General features: G+C 33.6%; 2 protein-coding genes and 1 pseudogene across 2 annotated transcripts; all 3 read left to right on the top strand.

Annotated features, from left to right (window-relative positions):
- Positions 1-856: 856 nt before the first annotated feature.
- On the top strand, positions 857-6,060 carry LOC9305939 (annotated as a pseudogene).
- A 1,093-nt stretch (positions 6,061-7,153) lies between these two features.
- Positions 7,154-8,063, top strand: LOC9305938. Its single transcript, XM_002869821.2, has one exon. It carries the CDS (start codon positions 7,460-7,462, stop codon positions 7,922-7,924), a length of 465 nt encoding a protein of 154 aa, XP_002869867.1. The 5' UTR covers positions 7,154-7,459; the 3' UTR covers positions 7,925-8,063.
- Positions 8,064-17,706: 9,643 nt separating this feature from the next.
- LOC9305937 (CRIB domain-containing protein RIC11) lies at positions 17,707-19,972 on the top strand. Its single transcript, XM_021018124.1, has 5 exons — positions 17,707-18,241; positions 18,617-18,753; positions 19,080-19,177; positions 19,367-19,469; positions 19,562-19,972. Exons 2-5 carry the CDS (start codon positions 18,696-18,698, stop codon positions 19,786-19,788), a joined length of 486 nt encoding a protein of 161 aa, XP_020873783.1. The 5' UTR covers positions 17,707-18,241; positions 18,617-18,695; the 3' UTR covers positions 19,789-19,972.
- Positions 19,973-21,990: the final 2,018 nt, after the last annotated feature.

Here is a 21,990-nt window from a genome sequence, read left to right as displayed (position 1 = left end):
GGTATTTATAAAGTATTTATAAGATTTTAGATACATACAAATGTAGTTTGTGTATGTTTTAATAATATTACATACATATTTGGGTAAATCTTATATTTTTAAGAGCATTTTTTATAAGGTTTTTAAAAAAGGGTATTTTTGAAAAGTGGCATTGAAAAAGTGGCATTTTTGCAAAAGCCCCTATATTAAATTTGTATAGAGTTGAAATAATATTAATATTACAAACTTTTTATATAATTTAAATATTATAAATATTTTTAAAAATATGCAATATATATTTTTTGTTATTGAATAAGAGGATATTATGTGTAAGAAATGTAGAAAATAAGAGTTTAATATTTTTATTTTGGAGTCGCAAGAAAAATCTTTTATTTCTATACATGTTATTCGTTTTTTAATAATAAAAGAAAACAAATCCTTTAAATTAGATATTAACTAAAATAAACGCACCATAATTACTTATTAAGTAACAACCAATAAATTTCACCAAAAAATAGGTAACAACCAATAAATTCTAAACGCAGTAATTAAAGAATGAGATATTAAAAAAAATATCAAATAAGATATAAGAATCTTAAAATAATTGAATATCTAAATAATTTAATTGTTAGTGTCGATTTTAATACCTTCATTAATGTGGATTTTTTTTTTTACAGAGAAATATTTCCTAAAGATTATCACATTAATGACTCAGAAAATTAAGGAAGATATGAATTTATGATTCTCGAAATCGTGCTGGTAATATCTTTAATTAATATTTTTCAAATTTAAATAATTAATGCCAATGGCATTCATCCGTAAATACATTCCAACTCCAGGATTTATTTGCTAAAAGTCATCCAAAAATATATATATAGATTTCCTTTCAATAAATCCAATAATATTAGAACGGCACATAATTTCCCAATAATATAGTGACAAGGAGTCTAGCCAATGAGAAGAAAAAGAGTCTAGCACAAAGCCACAAACATTCCTTTCCGCTGATTACTAGGAAATTTTCCAATTTCTGTAATGATAATTTATGGATTTTACTTGTCATAAAATTTGTGTACGTGTCGCAATAGTATTTGTCAGATGACTTGTTTCCTTTTTTCAGTTGTCGGAAATATTTTCTCGTCAAAACTTAGTATAAAACTATAAATACAATTCTGGTTTACTTGCTCTCGTAGTTCAACAAAAAATCTTTGTAACGGATATTTTTTCTCAAACTTCTTCAATTTTCCATTTCTTGTTAACGAAGGAAGCCAAAAAAGAATCATGGCTGATTCGTCCGTCATGAAGATGACAGTGAAGACCATGCCGGCGTCAGATTTAGCTTTCACAAACCTCGCATATTGTTCTCCGTCTGATCTCCATAGCTTCGCCGTTCCCGGAAGCACCGATCTCTTCCTAGCTAATGTCGGGGAAGTCTTCGTTTTATCATTCTCATATCCTTTTTCACTCACCTACGATTTTAATTTTTTAACACTTTCATTACCTTAGAATTCGATTCTCTAAAATAACACATCTTATATACTCATAATTGTGTTACACGTCATGAATCTCAATTTTTATTTTTTGTTAATCTTTAACTGGTATATACTGGACATGAGAGTATTTCTGATGGAAGTATTGCTCTAAATTCGATTCAACGACGACATGCTAGAGTTTCTGCTGGTGACAATGTATATGTAACAAGGTAAAATGTCACAAAAGCTTGTTTGTTATACCTCTGTGGTTGTTTTTTTTTTTTTTTTCATTGTCTCTGAAGACTGATTTGTTCTTGCAGATTTATTCCTCCTGAAAACTTTGACTTGACTGTTCTGACAGTTGACTTAGAATTTGTTAAAAGAGGGACTAAAAACGAACAGATTGATGCTACTCTCCTCTCAACCCAACTGAAGAAGAAATTCATTAATCAGGTAGATTAATTCTTGAATTATAATTAGTATGATAATTGTGGATCATAGTTGAAGATTCTTGTCTTTGCTATCATGCAGTAATTGGTTCTCAAAGAGTGAATGTTTTTGCGACTTGTAATATTGTGTGGTTATTTTCTGATTATATGAACAAATTTCTGCCAACTTATGCAGGTCTTGACAGTAGGCCAGAGAGTTACATTTGAGTATCATGGAACTAATTACATTCTTACGGTCAATCGAGCAGTTGTACTGGCAGACGAGAACCAAACTAATGGTATCGAAAGAGGGATGATCGGTAACGATACATATTTCGTGTTTGAAGCATCAAATGCAAGTGGTATAAAGGTCTGGTTTTGATCAATTCTCTTGGTAGTACACTGTCTTGTTTAATGATCACTTGATTAAACCTGATTTGTGTAACTGTTCTACAGATTATCAACCAACGAGAGGCTGCTACTAGCAAAATATTTAAGGAAAAGGAGTTTAACCTTCAATCCCTGGGTATTGGTGGCTTAAATGCAGAGTTTGTTGATATATTCCGAAGAGCATTTGCTTCTCGTATATTTCCTCCTCATCTCAATTACAGGTCTTGAGATTCGTTATCTTCAAGTAGATTTTGACAGTTATTGCTACGTCGTGTATTACTTTAAACGTTTATTCTTTTGATCTTGCAGACTTGGGGCAAAACACGTTAGAGGGATGCTTCTTTTTGGACCTCCTGGTACTGGCAAGACCTTGATCGCACGCCAAACTGGAAAAATGCTCAATGGAAACGAGCCAAAGGTTTATTTCTGATCTTCTTAACTCTTTATTCATGACGAAAATAAGTATGATTAGTAATCTAAGGCTCCCAAATGTTCTGTTCTGTTGGCTTTCTTCAAGAAGTATACATGTGTTAAAGCCTTCTTTTCTCTTTAATAGATAGTGAATGGTCCTGAAGTGCTAAGCAAGTTTGTCGGTGAGACCGAAAAGAATGTAAGAGACCTGTTTGCTGATGCTGAGAATGACCAGAGAACCCTTGGTGCGGAAAAAACTGTTTACCCTGACTTGTGCTTTTATGTTTTCTTTTTTCTTGCCAGTGTGCTAACTTGGCACTCTTATTGAACTTTTTCAGGTGATGACAGTGAGCTGCATGTCATTATCTTCGATGAAATCGATGCTATTTGTAAGGTACACCGTACACGACTGCTGTCAATTTTGACATCAAAACACTCATATTTTGTGCTTCCCTATTAATTCTTGAGAGTAAAATGTCACTTTGCATGCGTTGAAAAATCATTGTGTCGGGTTTGTGAACAATGTTCGTTAATTGGTATAGGCTATATGAGTTAAACTAAGTTGTAGAAATTTTATGAATTGCAAATTTTCAGTCAAGAGGATCAAGCAGGGATGGCACAGGTGTCCATGACAGTATTGTGAACCAGCTCCTGACCAAGGTTAGCCAAACGATCAAGCTATTTACAAAAAATTACTTCTTTAATCTTTTTAGATATGGCTAACGTAACACTTGTTATTTTCCAGATAGATGGTGTGGAGGCCTTGAACAATGTTTTACTTATCGGAATGACTAACCGGAAGGATATGCTTGATGAAGCTCTTCTAAGGTCTGTGCATCCTTGTGCTAATTAGTAATGTCATTTCATTTACAATCCATAGCTTAATTATGTGTTTGCTTATATGAACTTTAGATTAGATTTAGGGGACAAAGATAATAATGTTTTGAGTTGTGCATGCCTATAGGCCTGGAAGGTTAGAGGTTCATATAGAGATTGGCCTTCCTGATGATGCTGGACGTTTCGAAATTCTTCAGATTCATACGAAAATGATGAAGGAAAATTCTTTCCTTGCTCCTGATGTCAATCTTCAAGAGCTTGGTATGCCATCATCGATTATACTTGTTCTGGATCTTTATAAGATTGGATAGAAAAACACTTGCTAGCATAGAATCTGACTAATTTTGTCCAATATTTTTAATTGAAAAGCTGCTCAGACGCAGAACTACAGTGGTGCTGAGCTTGAAGGTGTTGTGAAAAGTGCAATATCATATGCTTAATTTGAACAAACATCTGAGCATGGAAGATCTTACAAAACCAGTGGATGAAGAGAATATTAAAGTTACAATGGAGGATTTTCTTCAAGCTTTACGTGAAGTTAAGCCTGCTTTTGGAGCCTCTTCAAAGGACCTTCAAAATTGCAGGTAAATTTGGTTGAATTAAGTGTTGTGCATATCTTTGGATATTGATCTGCTAATGCTGGTTTTTCCTATATTGTACATAGACCCAAGGGATTTCTGGACTGTGGTGATAAGCAAAATTTCATCTACGAACGAGTCATGTTTCTTGTGGACCAAGTTGCCAACGACAGAAGTCCTCCAGTCACTTGCCTTCTTGAGGGACCTAGTGGAAGGTACCTTACATACTTTTTTTTTTTTAAAACACACACATTTTTTGCAAACATAGAAGATTTTTCAGTTTCTTAAAAAATAACTTTGTAAAGTATAAACGCAAACGTCAACGGTTGGAGAAACTTCTATTTGCGTTTGGCGTTTGCGTACACTGAACACAATAAGCAAAGGCAAAGATAAACAAATAGTTGAGGCCTATATCATGTTTTGGCGTGTTGTTTCTAGCGTTTTCCTAATATCTAAGCTTCTTTGGCCAGTGGGAAAACTGCCTTAGCCGCGACTGTTGGCATGGACAGTAACTTCCCGTATGTCAAAATAGTAAGTGCCGCTCTTTCTTTCATTGTACTGGTCAGCTATTTTTGGACCCTTATAAGTTGTTGCCTCTTTTGTTTCACCACTTGGGCAGGTCTCTGCAGAGACTTTGGCTTGTCTTCAAGAGAGCACAAAATCTGCTCACATTGCCAAGGTCCTAGCTGCAAAAGCTTGATATTTTTTATTTTATTTTTTTTGCTCTTTTGTTTGTCTACTAATACTAGTTTTGGTGTGAATGAACAGGTCTTCGAGGATGCATACAAATCACCAATGAGCATTGTTATCCTTGACAATATTGAAAGGTCGTGCATACATTTCTACACTTTCTTTCCCTCCCATACTTGATTGGTTTCATAATTCTTCTTTTTTTGCGTACTTTACGTTTTTTTTTTTTTCGGGGACTCAAATTGAATATCTATAACATTTTGTAGGTTGTTGGAATACTCAGAAATTGGACCACGATTTTCAAACACCATTTCTCAAATATTGTTAATCTATCTCAATCGGCTTCCCCCAGAGGTTTGTCTCCTAGTTACAACTTTTTACAAAGTAACATGGCACTAACTTGGTAAAAATAATTTGTTGTCAGGGGTGCAAACTTCTTGTACTTGGTACAACAAGTGAATTAAGGTTCTTAAAAGCTGTTGGTTTGCATAAAGCTTTTTCTGTCACCTACTCTGTTCCATTACTGAGGACAGATGATGCCAAGAAGGTAAATATGTTTTTCTTTGCTTTACTTTTGGATCCGTTCAAAAAGTTTTTCATTCATGTTAGAAAGGGCCAGAGTTAGGTTTCCTAAATCAACTTTAAAATCCAAAAAGGACTACTGTGTATATTTAATTTTCTTTTAATCCAAAGTTTATATACAAATGGTCATGTTGGCGCATGAAAACCTAGTGTCTAAGTGTCTAACATATTCCATGGTTCAGGTGCTGAAGCAACTAAATGTGTTCTCAGAGGATGATATTGAAGAAGCTTCCAAAGCCCTTAATGATGTATGTGCTCGATCTCATTGTGAATTTGATTATTACTCTTTATTAAAAACTGACTAACAAAAAGGCTCGTAATATGATATCAGTGTATGTCTAAACATTTTCTCACATCTTTCGTAGATTCCAATCAAGCAACTATACTTTCTTATCGAAATGGCAGCCCCGAGAGATGGCAGGTCTAAAGAATCGATCTACACAAGGAAGGAGAAACTCAACATCACTCATTTCTTTGATTGCCTTCAGGAAGTTACGGGAAATTAGCATCTGATTTTACAGTTGCACAAAACAGTAATTAATTTAAGACTCTCATGTTGTTGTGTGTGATGAAATCGTATTGAGGACAGTGAGGAGATGACTCATATTGGAAGAGCCTTCATATTACAATATTGTCTAAATGCCGCATTACAGTAGTTTTCTACATTTACATTTTTCAGAAAAAAAAATGACGAAACAAAACAAATTCTCAATTTTCTATTTATTTGCTTAGTAAAATCTCAAATATGAAGCAAAGTTTCTCAAAAATTTTAGACGGATCTTTCCTAGTACCTACAACCTAAACTGCATGGAATCGGAAGCGGGTAAGTGGAAGCGGAAGCGTTTGGAAGCGGAGAAGCGAGTTTTTTTAAAAAATTAGGAAGCGGATACGTGTTGGAAGCATAAATATATATATATATATATATATATATATATATAGATTTATTGAATATTTAATTTACTTTACACTAACCATTGGATATGTATCATAATTCAGAAAATTTTAAACCAAACGAAATACATAACATGTAGAATAATAAATATAGTCATCAAAAGTAAGAAAATGCATTGTTAACAATAAAATATTTTGGATGTCTTAATTGGGCTTAAAACACACATATAAACGGGCCATTTAAACAAAATTGGGCTTAAAAGAATAAAAAAAATTAAAGCCCAAATATGGCTTGTGGTAGTCAGATTCCTTTCAATAAATTTGTCGGAGATGACTTGAGAAGAAGAGTCGCCGATTAGATCTAAAACTGAAACCACCGAAGACAACTTGAAAAAAGGATTCAAATGAATCATGAGCATTCGATATTTTTCTTCATGAGCTTAGGAGAATTTATATGATTTGGAAGAGACCAGAAATCACATTCACACACCAGTAAAAAACTAGGTGGGAGGGGGGGAGAAGAAGAAAGCTGCGCTTCCGTTGATAAAAAACCACGCTTCCAGGTCCGAATCGAACGCTTCCCAGAAGCTTCCAATCTTCAATTTTCTGGAACCGCGCTTCCATCACGATTCCGGTCGCTTCCGCACCCGCTTCCGGTTCCGAAGCGAGAATCGGAGGTTGGACGGCGCTTCCATGCTTCCTAGCCTACAACTAGACCGAAGCCACTTGATGTATTTGAGTTTAGTTTTGGCTAATTTGTAAGAACTTGCTTTAGATTTAGACCATAGGATAGGATTAGACGTATATATATTAATTGTGTTATATCACAAATTAGAGTATTTGCATCACTTAAAAAAATCGAGGATAGTTCTTGACAAAACGGAATTTTTTCCCCTTCAAAACCAAGTCATTTCTTCATGATTAAGAGTTGGTGACTTATTTTACAATTTTTCCCCAACGAAAGTTTTCTTTTCTTTTTATCATCACTTTTTCACCTATCAACATCGGTGAGACTCCGTGATGAAAAATTGAAACACACACAATGGTGGTCTATGGACCCCCACAAAACCATTAAAAACAAACTCGTGGCAAAACGGTGTCGTTCAAACTTAATCACATCACATAAAGCTACACTTTACTTAAACAAGAACCAAAAAAAAAAAAACAAGATTCTTCTCTCTCTCTCTCTCTCTGTGTCTCTCACATGGCTCATCTCTTAAACCGCGTTAGATCTTCCTCTTCGTCGATCTTCCCATTCACTATAACATTCCTCGTTCTCTTCACCGGAAACTCACTCGCCGGAGAATTACGTCCTTCCGATCATGGCTTACAGTATCAGTTCAGCTCACCACCGACTGAATCTCACTCACCTCCGGGAAAAATGAAGTCCTTCTTCGGAGATTCTCATTCTTCTCCACCTCCTTCTCACTCTCAGCTCCTTCCTAAAGCCACCGCGGCAGACGGCGGAGATGATGATTCTTGGTGGCGAGACGGGGCTGGTTACAGACGTGATCACGTGATGAGGCACGTGTTTCTTGCGGCGAGTATCATCTGCGGTGTCTCCGGCGTTGCGCTTCTGGTGGTTTTTACTTTGATTTATTTCTTTAGGTATCGGAAACATAACCATTCGAACTCACCCGGTAACGATTCAAAAGAAATTCGATTTTGATTTTGATTATTATTTTTCTTAGATTTGAAACTTTAAATGTTTATCTATATTTCTTTCTTTCAACTGATCTTTACTTTGTATAAATTAATTGTTTTTATTTCATTTTAATATATTGTAGCACTTTGCTTTATTTCGACGACTTTTATGCCTTGTTTGAAAAATCGCTAGGCGCTAGTCGGGCGCTCGGCATGGGCCTAGCGATTAATCGGAAAATCGGATTAAAATCGGGGATTAATCGGGGATTAATCGGGGATTAGTTTTAGGGTTATTTTAATATTTTTAAAATATATTAATCCAATATTGTAAAAATTTATGATTTTTATTACAAATTTATGATTTTTATTAAAATTTGAACACAAGTTATTGTAAAACATCACAAACTCTCCATTCAAATGATTGAATAACAAAAATAAAAAGTTTTTTTATACTTGCAATCTAAAAAATAATCGGGGTATATAGAATTAGGCGGAAAGTAATCGGATTAGGCGGAGAATAATCGGGTTACTGATTTTTTAGGGGATTAGTCATTAATCGAGGCGGATAGGATGGGCCTAGCGATTAAGCGGGGAGTAATCGGGGCTAGGCGGGGATTTTTAAAACAGGGCTTTTATGTTTTATAAAGAGCACTGTTACACCCACATATTATTTATTCTCTAATTAATGTTGGGAAAAAGACAAGGAAAAAAAAAGAAGAGAAGAATTATTATCTTTTGTGGTTATTACTTATTAGGACTTGTGAAGTTTCGAAGAATAATTAAGAATGACGAAGAAGGTTTATACTTTATAGTACATACTGTTCATTTAAATAACTTATCGAAATGGATTCTTCGTGCTAAAAAAATAACATTATAATTGATGGAAAGTTCTGCTGTCCAAAAAAAGTTCTGATGAAAAAGTTTTTTTTATTGCTAAACTTATGTGGTCATTGATAAGTCATGACAAACTTCTTCATTAAACAAATATTTTCCCAATTAGAGGTTTAAAGTTGAGTGATTAAGTCTCAAGATTTTTATATCGCATTCAGAACAAACAATCACATTAATCCACTGCTAGCTTATGAACCATTTATAGCATTGTCACATAGACAGAAAAATATAAACTTTATTTTCTCCTAATTGTATAATAATAAGTGAGCCTTGAAATTACGATAGAAAAATCAAATACTAGTATTTGATTAGATGGCAGCATTAAATTAATTAGATGCGCCATATTATTTCTCCTAACAATGGGACCCAAATATCCGATCAGATTATTTTTCTAGTCAAATTACTTATCTTATTGTCTATCCATTGTTCGTTGTTATAGAACCATGTGGTATCCCCCTTGATTTTGTAACTACTGTTTATATTACGATTACACACTAAAGGTTTATTTTCGTGAATATTTTATCATAAAGGCTTTTGAGTTTTGAGTCGCTATTGCTGTAATTTAATTCAAAACTGTTATAATAATTACTTTATTATATGGTGTATATAAATATAAATAATGGAGAAAGAATTATACCCGCAGAAGGATCGGGATACTGAAAATAAAGAGATGAGAGGAGGAGAGAGATTTCTTATAACTTCTTATTGTTGAAGTATGAATTGTGATTTACAACGAACGAATTCGTTCGTTTATATAGGCAGAAAAAAGTAAATTACTATGCATGCATAGTGACGGTGGGCTCCACACAAATTATATATTACTCGTAATATTCTTCGCGTGTAGCGTCTATTGTTGACGCTTGATATTGTTGATATTTCTTTTTTGACTTTTGTAATACTCCCCCTTGGAGGCCAGTGTCACTATGTCTCTTGCGTAATATCTTCTGTTGTCTCGTTAAAAACCTTTCTAGGAAAACCCGGTGGGAAAAACCATAGTAGGTAAAAAGAGTGCAACCGCGCAAGCCCCCCCTCGAATGATCAGGATCATAACTTACAAGTCTTGTTGACGACGCATTCCAATGTTATGAACATGTTTCCTGAATATAGAGGTGGGTAATGATTTCGTGAAGAGATCCGCAGAATTCTCGGATGATCGGACATATCTTACTTCAATGTCTTTATTCTTCACGAGCTCTTGGGTGTATGAAAAGAACTTCGGAGGGATATGTTTGGTTCTATCGCTTTTGATATATCCTTCCTTTGTCTGAGCAACACATGCAGCATTGTCTTCATACAAGATAGTTGGCTCCGTATTCAGACGAATTCCACTACTCGTTTGAATGTGTCGACTTATTGATCGTAGCCATACGCATTCTCTACTCGCTTCATGGAGTGCGATGATTTCAGCATGATTTGAAGAAGTAGCTACAAGTGTCTGCTTCTGAGAACGCCATGATATAGCAGTACCTCCAATCGTGAATACGTATCCTGTTTGGGATCGAGCTTTGTGTGGATCTGATAAATATCCTGCATCTGCAAAACCAATCATTTGACCATTTATATTTTTAGGATAAAATAACCCTAAATCAATAGTCCCTTGAAGATAACGAAAGACATGTTTAATTCCGTTCCAATGTCTTCGTGTAGGGGATGAACTAAATCTAGCCAAAAGATTGACTGAAAATGATATATCAGGTCGAGTGCAATTTGCAAGATACATAAGGGCTCCAATTGCACTTAGATACGGTACTTCAGGACCGAGTATCTCTTCATTCTCCTCATGCGGTCGAAATGGATCACTCTCAACGTTAAGTGATCTAACGACCATAGGAGTACTAAGAGGAGTTGCCTTATCCATGTTGAATCGTTTTAGCACTCTTTTAGTATACGTGGATTGGTGCACAAATATACCCTTTTGGGAATGTTCAATTTGTAGGCCAAGACAAAACTTTGTTTGTCCGAGATCTTTCATCTCGAATTCCCCTTTTAAATAGTTTGTTGCTTTCTGTATTTCATCTTGAGTCCCAATTATATTTAGATCATCAACATATACCGCGATTATCACAAATCCGGATTTTGTTTTCTTGATGAAAACACATGGGCATATAGGATCGTTCACGTATCCTTCTTTCGTTAAATGTTCACTGAGACGATTATACCACATTTGCCCAGATTGCTTTAACCCATATAATGATCTTTGCAACTTTATTGCACATAACTCTTTGGGTTTAGATTTCAATGCTTCTGGCATATTAAACCCGTCGGGAACTCTCATATAGATATCTGTATCTAATGATCCATACAAATATGCTGTAACAACATCCATGAGACGCATTTCTAAATTTTTATCAGCCGCTAGACTCATCAAGAATCTAAACGTTATTGCATCCATAACGGGGGAATATGTTTCCTCATAATCAATCCCGGGTCTTTGAGAAAATCCTTGAGCTACGAGACGAGCCTTGTATCTCGTAATCTCATTTTCCTCATTTCGTTTTCTAATGAAAACCCACTTGTATCCAAGCGGTCTCACATTCAGGTGTGAGTACGATAGGTCCGAATACATTTCGCTTATTGAGCGAATCAAGTTCGACTTGTATTGCATCTTTCCATTTTATCCAGTCATGTCTCTTTTGACATTCATATACCGACTTTGGTTCTGGATCCTCGTTTTCCTCATTAATTTCCTTTGACAAAAGGTATGAGAAAACGTCATCAACTTCATCCATTTTATTTCGATCCCAGATCTTTCCATTATGGATATAGTTGATAGAAATCTCATGATTTCCTTCAGGCTCATGATGCTCATCATTGTCATTAGACTCATGATTTGTTTCTTCCAAAATGCTTTCTGCTATTTTGGGAATATCATGCTTTTCAACTTCCTTTCGTTTTCTAGGATTTTTATCCTTAGCACCAACTGGTCTACCACGTTTCAAGCGTGTTTTAGACTCACGTGTATCATCTGCTTTTCCACTTTCTTGTGGAATTTTAATTCGAGCAGGGACATTTGCAGCTGGTATATATGATTTAGTTACCGTTTTGGTATCTGCAAAAGCATCGGGAAGTTGATTTGCTATACTTTGCAAATGCACAATTCGTCGAACTTCTATTTCTGACTGTTTTGTAGGAGGATCAAGGTGTAACAGGGATGGTACACACCATTTGATTTCTTTCCCTACTTGCTTATTTTCTCCCCTAGAACCGGGAATACTTTCTCATCAAAGTGACAATCGGCAAATCGTGCCGTAAAGACATCACTAGTCTGCGGTTCTAGGTATCTTATAATTGATGGAGAATCACAGCCAATATATATTCCCAACCTTCTTTGTGGTCCCATCTTTGTACGTTGTGGTGGTGCTATAGGCACATACACTGCACAACCAAAAATTCTTAGATGGGATATATTTGGTTCTCGACCAAATGCTAACTGTAGTGGGGAGTATTTATGGTATGCACTTGGTCTTATCCGAATGAGTGCTTCTGCATGCAAAATGGCATGTCCCCATACAGAGGTTGGAAGTTTTGATCTCATGATCAATGGTCTTGCAATCAATTGCAGACGTTTAATTAATGATTCCGCCAAGCCATTTTGTGTATGAACATGAGCTACAGGATGTTCAACTTCAATTCCTGTTACCATACAATAATCATTGAATGCTTGGGATGTGAATTCACCAGCGTTGTCTAGTCTAACTCTTTTAATAGGGTAATCAGAAAACTGAGCCCTCAGTTTGATTATTTGAGTTAGAAATCTCGCAAATGCAATATTTCGAGATGATAATAGACAAACATGTGACCATCTGCTGGATGCGTCAATTAATACCATGAAATAGTGGAATGGTCCACATGGTGGATGTATTGGTCCACAAATATCTCCTTGAATTCGTTCAAGGAATTTTGGTGATTCTTTATCAATTTTGGCTGGCGATGGCCTTATGATAAGTTTTCCAAGAGAACATGCGGCACATGTCTTTTTATTCCCATGATATATCTCCTGGATTTTCAATGGGTGTCCATGTGAGCTCTCTATGATTTTTCGCATCATCGAGGTGCCTGGATGACCGAGGCGATCATGCCATAATGTGAAATCTTCTGGATTTCTTTTAATCACTAGATGCGATTCGATTGCACTTATATGAGTATAATGCAATCCTGAAGGAAGTTTTGGAAATTTTTCCAATATAAGCCTTTTTCCCGATTTATCAGAAGTTATGTACATATACTTCTTTTCATTCTCAGTTGCAGACTGAGTATCATATCCTTGAAGGTATATGTCTTTGAAACTCAACAAATTCCTTTTAGATTTTGGAGAATACAAGGCATTTTTTATGGAAAACTTGGTTCCATTAGGCAACATAAAGTTGGCCATACCAGTTCCTTCAATCACGTCTACAGGACCTGATATTGTATTGACAATCATGTTTGTCAGTTTTAAGTTAGAGAAATATCTTTTGTCCTTTAGAATAGTGTGTGTTGTCCCACTATCTGGTATGCAAATTTCTTGAGCCATTTCCTTGGAAATTGTTTCATCCATTTCTGTGATTAAGATAAACATCAATAAAAAGAAAGTAAATTTTATTCATGAAAGGAAAACACACAATAATTATATATTAAATTGTTGTTAAAACAACATTATTTTTCAAAATAACAAAAGCATAATATTATATATATGGCATAACTAGAGACTATTTCAGCAGTCTCAATACAAGCTCTTTAGTTAACCGCATGAGCGGTCTAATCCAAATCATTTGCAAAGGAGGGAGAATCGAGATACGATGTATCCTCGAAGTTTTCTGCTAAATTGACTTCTTTCCCTTTTCCTTTCGTGGAATTCATGTACAACTTACAAAGATGTGGAGGAGTTCGACACGTACGGGCCCAATGTCCCTTAGATCCACATCTATAACACACATTCTCACTCTTCTGGGTGGAATTTTCTTGGTGTTCCTTCCCTTTTGAATCATTTTGAGGACGAACCCATTTGAACGACCTCCTTCCACGTGAGTTGTAATTTCTTCCACGCCCACGATTAAAACGACCACCACGACCCCGATATGATTGATTCCCTTTCTCGGGATAGTTTACATCCTTTTTCTCCGGATTTTTTACATCCGTTGCATTCACTTCAGGGAATGCTTTGGTTCCTGCAGGCCGAGCATTGTGGTTTTTGATGAGAAGTTCATTATTCTTCTCTGCTATCATAAGCGCCACAATCAGCTCGGAAAACATTTTGTACTTGCAGTTCCTGTATTGTTCTGCAAGAACATAGTGCTCCTTATGGAATGTAAGGTAGGTTTTATTGAGCATTTCGTCTTCGCTCACTTTCTTACCACAGTATTCCAACTGAGCCACGATTCTTAACATGGTAGAATTATACTGTGCTACCTTGTTAAAATCTAGGAACCTCAAATTTGCCCATTCGTCAAGGGCATGTGGGAGAGTTATTGCTTTCTGGTTGTCAAACCTATTTTTTAAAGCTTTCCACAACTCCACGGGGTCTTTTACATTTGCATAATCATGCATCAGATTTTCATCTAGATGCTTTCTTAGAAAAATTATCGCCTTTGCCTTTTCATTGGCAGGTGATTCATTTTTCTCTTTTATCGTCTCCAATAGATTCTGCGAATCTAAATGAAGTTCCACATCAGTGGTCCATGCTATGTAATTTGCTCCAGTGATTTGAAGCGCTTGGATCTTAAGCTTTTCAATGTTTGCCATTTGTTTTCTAAAATAAAAACATGGAATATTATTAGAAATCTTTATTTAATTTATTTTAAAACATATTTAAAATAAACCGTTTACATTAATAATGCAAGCGATTACAAAAAGAAAAAGCGTACAAACAAATAAACTAATGTTCAAACGAAATTCTTGCGGAGTAAAATCTACAACGCAAAGATTATAAATACACATAATAATGATTCCAAAAACAAATATTAAGAATAATCGAAACATTCTTCAAAACTTCAAAACTTCAAAATTCTTCTTCTTTTTTTCGGAGAGAGTTTTTAGAGAGATAAAAAAATTTTGTTTTGATGAAATGAATGAGAAAATAAGTGTATTTATAGATTGAAAAATACTATTCCTAGCCGTTGGAAAGATTTGAAATTTTTGAAAAAATTTTGAAATTTTTCTTTGAGACCGTTGGCGAAAAAGATTTAAACAAAAATTAATCTGAAAAATTAGAGATCAATCAGATAAAAATTATCGATTCAAATAAAAATATTTATACAGGTGAATAAACCATAATATAAACAAATAATTCACAGTGATATTATGGTGACGAATTATCCACATAGAAACAGTAAATATATATGTGGCGGCTCAGCCGACCGATAGCAGAAATAAATATTTAAAGCAGTGCATAAAATTAAGGCGGCTCAGCCGACCGGCAACAAAAATAAATATTTAAAGCAGTGCATAAAATTAAGGCGGCTCAGCCGACCGGTAGCAGAAATAAATATTTAAAGCAGTGACTAAAATTTCAGGTGGCTCAGCCAACCATTAACAGAAAATAATTAATTATGGTGCATGAAGTAATTTCAGGTGGCTCAGCCAACCATATAGTTTCTTTTATTTATTTATATAATTTTCTTTCTCCCTTTTTTTTTTTTTCTCATATTTTTTCTTTTAACGAGGCGACATACTGCCCGGTATAATACCGTATTTTTTTTTCAGCGATCATAGAGTGATCGTGCTGATAACGTGTTATAATAATTACTTTATTATATGGTGTATATAAATATAAATAATGGAGAAAGAATTATACCCGCAGAAGGATCGGGATACTGAAAATAAAGAGATGAGAGGAGGAGAGAGATTTCTTATAACTTCTTATTGTTGAAGTATGAATTGTGATTTACAACGAACGAATTCGTTCGTTTATATAGGCAGAAAAAAGTAAATTACTATGCATGCATAGTGACGGTGGGCTCCACACAAATTATATATTACTCGTAATATTCTTCGCGTGTAGCGTCTATTGTTGACGCTTGATATTGTTGATATTTCTTTTTTGACTTTTGTAATAAAAACAAGCTTATTCTAGTTCTTATAAAACCTTGAGATTGGAAATTGAATAGCTCATGAAGAGTTTTATTTTGAAAAAAGAAGTAAAAGAACAGAAAGCTTAAATTTCCACCCAGATCAAAAGATTTTCAGATTAATCTCATAAAAATAAACTACATACCTTGCAATAAATTTGGAGAAATTGAGTAAGACCTAATTAGGACCGGGTCAGATTAACCCATCAGAATTCAGAAGTTAACAACATTCCATTAAACAACAACAAAAGCTCCACAGCATTCCTATCTACAAATGGTTAGCTTTTGCAACAAAATAATAACGGGAAAAATGCAAATTAAATGCTGAACATTTTCATTACGTCGTTTTTAATCTCCAACTTTTCCTGAAACGAATTAAATGCTGAACTTTCTTTGACTTTCCATTTAAATGCCAAACTTTGTTTGACTTTGCCATTTAAGACCCGACGTTAAGTCGATTAACGGAGTAATTAAACGCTGATTAAATGCCGTTAACAGCTAGATTGAATTAAAACAATGTTGTTTCTAACATACATCAACGACGTCGTTTTCTCAATTTACAAAACCCAAATTCGATTTCATTTGCCCCAAATCAAAAAATCCCAAAATTCATAACCCTAGAAATTGATTACACTTCGACGGCACACCACGGACTCCGACAACGTTCGATGTTATAGAACTTGAACTCATTATAACAAGTTGAGAGAATCACAAGAATGAATCCAAAAGAGAATGAGTAAATCCCAGAAGAGAATGAAAGAAATCTGAAGCTTTCGATTTCTAGGGTTATGGAAGAGAATGAAAGAAATCTGAAGCTTTCGATTTATAGGGTTATGGGTTTGGAGATTTTTCGATTTAGGGCAAATGAGGTTGATTGGGATTTTGTAAATTCAAAAAACGACGTCGTTTATGTGTATTAAAACGGCATCGTTTTAATTTAAGAGGAACTGTTAACGGTATTTAATCAGCGTTTAATTGTTCCGTTAATCGACTTAACGGTATTAAAATGGCAAAATCAAACAAAGTTTGGCAATTATAAAGAAAGTCAAAGAAAGTTTAACATTTAAATCGTTTCAGACAAAGTTGGGGATTAAAAACGACGTAATAAAAAAGTTCAGCATTTAATTGGTATTTTTCCCAACTAATAACTCATATTCTTTTGGAACAAAAGCTGATGAATTCAAGTCAATCACATGCATGGACCTTTTCACTAGAATTGTTCTGTCGTTTTAGAACTGTCGGACATATCACCACTTAACCTTACAATACATAAAAAAGATAAATTCAGTAGCCTCTTGCATTTGTATTTATCTCTATCGCTTCTATACTCTTATAAAACTAATAAAATAAATTTCTAAAACACAGCTTTTCTTTAAATAAAATATTATATTACACTCATAGTATCATTATGGATATACAGCTAACAAAAATTAGAATTGTCGAGGATATACGCGTGGGTTGAACAAATCTGTGAAATTTTGCATTGTTTAATTCAATATGCGATTAGTATAGTTCCAATATGCATGCATTAGACAGTTGTCTACAATTGATTATTTTAATGCTGCAAATCCTAGGCTCTCTATAAAATTTAAAACTTATGGTTAATCTTAGGAGTACATTGATATAATACATACTACTGGTTGGAAAAACATATAATTTATTAAATATCTCATTTTTACCATTATACATCTCATTTGTAGGTTGAAACAATGATGACGTATTACTGTCTATATTATCTATATTAATTATGATTCTAGTTGATAACACTAAAATGAAACAAAAATCGTGGGTTCATAAGAGAAAAATGACCTATATAATAATTGAGAAAATGAGGAATGCAATGGAAACAATTGGATTTTTTTTTTTTTTTTTGAAAATCGTGGAATGGTGGAGTTATTGAACATAATAAATCATGTTCCAGTAAAATCATATGAATGATAAAATTTGAAACTCACAAATCATTAAGTAATTTCGCGTAATACAATGTTCTATTTCTATATATAGTACGACTAGGTAATGTACTAATGTTTATCTTTTTGGTGAAACATTCTTAAAATAAAGTAATAAATTAGTTATTTTTTGTTGAAAAAAATAATTAACTTACATTGTATACTACAAGTAGTGTCATGGTTCCCCACTCTCTTCTCTCTAGCCCGTTAAGTCATACTTCTTCTTCCTCCATTCTTCTTCCTCCATTCTTCTTCACCATCACCGTTCTCTATACTTGGCTATATCTTGATCTTTTATCTTGTGTATTTTATATGGTAAATTATATGTTTGCTTAGTGAGAATTTTATACGCAAATGCTTTGTTAATAGAGAATCATCTAGAGGCTTCTCCATCAAATGAAAGAAGAGCTCCTCAGATTAAAACCAACAAGCGAGAGTCTCTATAATAATCTTCAGGTACTTCTATCATAATGAAAACTCTCTTGTATCTCTTCACAATAAATAACCATCAATATATACAACAAATATTAATTATAGGATTGCTATATATGTCATTTTGAGAGTTATAATTTTGTTCCAGAGTTGAAAGTGATACCTAACTTTAGGTTAACTAAAGTTCATATGTTAATGAGATGGGTCAATATATAGATTGTTGAAGATTTAGCATTCATAAATTATACGTACTAATCTACTTCCACGGAATCAACCATCACATGCATATATACGATCCCTCTTATTCCTTCCATATATGTCTCCTACTTTTTATATATTTTTCAACTAATGATTTGTGTGTATATATGTATATTTGTTTTGCTCTTAATTTTGTAATAGATAAGGAATACTGTTTGTGTTGAGCCTCTTACAATTAATTTTGGAGGTGGCTTGTGATCTTCTAGATCAACATTCAACAATGGCAATGAAGATGAAGGGCATCTACAAAAGCTTCAAATCCATCTCTCTAATGTTTGGTATAATTTTTACCATATTTTTAGTTGCTTCTAAGCTGATTAAACTACATTATACGATCTATCAAAATTCCTCGTATCTTTATACAAATATTGTAAGTTCTAGACATGAAATAACATTATAGCAATTTAATCGTATGATTTAAAAGTGTAAATTTCGTAAGTTCAAGTATACGCCCACAAAACAAATTTTCGGTCCATTATTTACCACTATGGTCTATGTTATTGATCCATGGGAGCATTCAATTAATTACCTTAAAAAAAGTTTTATGTACAAGAACAGCTATTATATGATGAAATTTTTCAAAAAAAATTATTTTGGTCAACAGGTTCGAAAGAAAGAGATTTGGAAATTGGGCACCCAACAGAAGTAAAACATGTGGCCCATATTGGTTGGGAGGGCTCCTCTGGCAGTGCTCCTGCTTGGGTAAGTAAGCTCACTCTTTATCTAAATACTCCTAAAATATTTTTATCGTACTCCTTATTTTACTTTTCAAGCCTCAACTATACCTTTAGAAGTATGTTATGAATATGAACTCTAAAGTTTACTTAAGTAAGCCTCAACTAGTTTTCTGATGATGTTTATTTCAAAACTTATTTGTTTCCGGGGGTGTAGATGAGTGACTTTAAGGCAGGAGCAGAGTTTTTATCTCCAAGAGCATCATCTTTCAGTCATGCAAGACATTCAGATTCTTTCTTCACCACTTCAGATTCCACCGGTAATTTTTAGTTGTCTTAAATTAATTGTGTGTATAATTTTTTTTCTTTATATATAATCAAACGGGACTTGTTTATTATTGTTAAACCATAGATTTCGATCAAGGCTCAACTCAACTAAATATATCGGATAGGATAAGAGATGTGCCTCCGATTCCAGTAGGTCTATCCAAGATTCATACTAAAAGCAAGAATAGGAGAAAGAAACCATCTTCGACATCATCACCAAGATCCAGACCATCTCCAAAATCTTCGAGATCAATGGGTTTATCGAAATCATCGCATAAGTCAATGGTATCTCGGTTACACTCTAATGCATAACTAGAGTGAACTAAAAAGTACCATGAAACACAAAAAAATCTAAAGCTTTTGCATTGTGCATGAGGAATTTTTTTTGTAGTTCTCGTGATTTTCTTTCCAAGTGTTTGTTTTCGTAGTTCTCATATTTCGGCAAGTTCTATGTACATTGTAGAAAGACGTAAAAAAAATTGTTTAAATTTTGTGATAATATTTATTTATTTCTTTGTCGTCTGGATTTAATAAATACAGATAATATTTATTATTTAACTAATTTTTCTTTTGTAATCGAAATTTGGACTTGGTTTGGAAATATGAAAATTCTTTTAAGAGCATCAATAATATATGAAAAACTTTATAGCAGTATTATAATATATCTCAACACTTTTTCTTAAGAGAAAAAAAAACACCCTTAAATTTTATTTTCATTTTAATTTTTTTTAACAGCACTTATGAGGTCTAAACAAAACCAAATGATTAAATCATATTAATGTTTATATCTTACTATGATTAACCAATAATACAGCATTATCGAAGAAAGGGGCAAAAAAAAGAATAATGATAGTACGTATTCTTTTTTTTTTTTTTTTTGCATAAATGTTACTATCATAAATATGAAAAAGTTTGGCTAATACAAAAATACCGCCTATGGATTTTGAATCCTTGGCAAAAAGAATAAAAACAAGGAGACAAATTTTGAGGAAATCACAAAACAGAGATCATGATAACCAACACTGCATCAAGTTACGGAAAAGTTTCCGATGGCGCCTTGAAGAGATGATATTTCGAATGTCCTTATCAATAAGCAAGAAGATAGTGGCTGAAGGAATGACTTGTTGATTGTAGACGATGTTATTACGCTGCTTCCAAAGATGGTAAATGGTAGTTTGAGCTGAGACTTTCCTTAAAAGCCAAGCAATGAACGTGATGCTTTTTGCCCAAAGGCCCATATTGCCAACTCGTATTATCTAACCTAGTCTTATGCTTACCATACACATACATGTAAAAATTTAGAATACACAAAATCTTACAAATAAATATAGTACAAATCACAAATGTGGAATCCGTACAAATGTTTGACAAAAGAGAAAAGAAAAACATAGTACAAATATATATAGGGGCCCGAGAGGCGAGAGTTCATCACGAACAAATGAGGCTGAGGCTTATAGCTTTGACGGCCCGTTATTTAGTCTGCCTAACAGTACAGAGAAGAGTAGGACAAAATTGTATGTGATTTGTTGTTGACAACATAAACATGCATATGATTAGTTTTGTTATATACACCATTTTAATCACTATACGATTTCTGAACTTAGCAATCCGTAAGAAAAACAAAAAAAAATCCATTTATGGTGATTTGATGTCATATGATTTTTCTATTCGATTAGTTTTATAGAGCTTACCAATCCGTAGACGAGTTTCCTCATCTACAACGAACTCTTATGTAAATTGTAGAAAGAGGTTTAAAAAAATAAAATGAAATACTTAGTAGTTTACGCATACTACTAAAATATTGACCAACTTTCAACATTTTAGGTCTAAGATAATTGTGTTATTATAAATTTTAACATAAGAACATAAATATATTTCGGCTGTCAAAATATATATATGTATATTTCGATGATAATCAAACTAGAGACAAAAGTTGACTAATGAGTAATGAGTATACTGAACCAACGTAATCAAATCACAGCAAAGCAAATTGATCACCAATGTATAAAGTAAGTAAACATTCTTATTCAGGTTATACACTCAATAATCTCTTGGAAATAATCTTACATTAGCATTTATCTTCAATATATGATTACCGGTCTCCTCTTTAAAAGCAACCAAACGTAAAAAAGCTTTAAACAAAAAAATAGCTTCCACAACTAACCATTACAGTTAAAAGAAAGTAGTAATTTCGAAAAGAAAGTTTAGTTTCTTTTTTAAAATAGTATTAAACTTTTTACATTGATTCTGAAGTGTACCCAATCTTCTTAAAGCTTATCACAGAAAAAAACAAGAACAAAACGATGCATAGTTTCTAAAATGTGCTAATATTCAGAAACTGAGACATGATTCATTGTCTGAAACTTTGTTTCAAATTACTGAAAATAATCATTCACTAGACCAAAAAAAATAAAAAAAAATAACGAATTTCTGAATTTGGAAATTTGTTTTTCGTTTTAAAATTAAACAAAACAAAAACGAAATTTGAAGGCAATAAATGAGTTAGTTGGTAGG

This window comes from Arabidopsis lyrata (genome assembly GCF_000004255.2).
Source record: "Arabidopsis lyrata subsp. lyrata unplaced genomic scaffold ARALYscaffold_7, whole genome shotgun sequence".
Classification (NCBI taxonomy): Eukaryota; Viridiplantae; Streptophyta; class Magnoliopsida; order Brassicales; family Brassicaceae; genus Arabidopsis; species Arabidopsis lyrata.
Note: the sequence above shows the minus strand (reverse complement) of the source record. Positions and strands in the feature narration are given on the sequence as shown.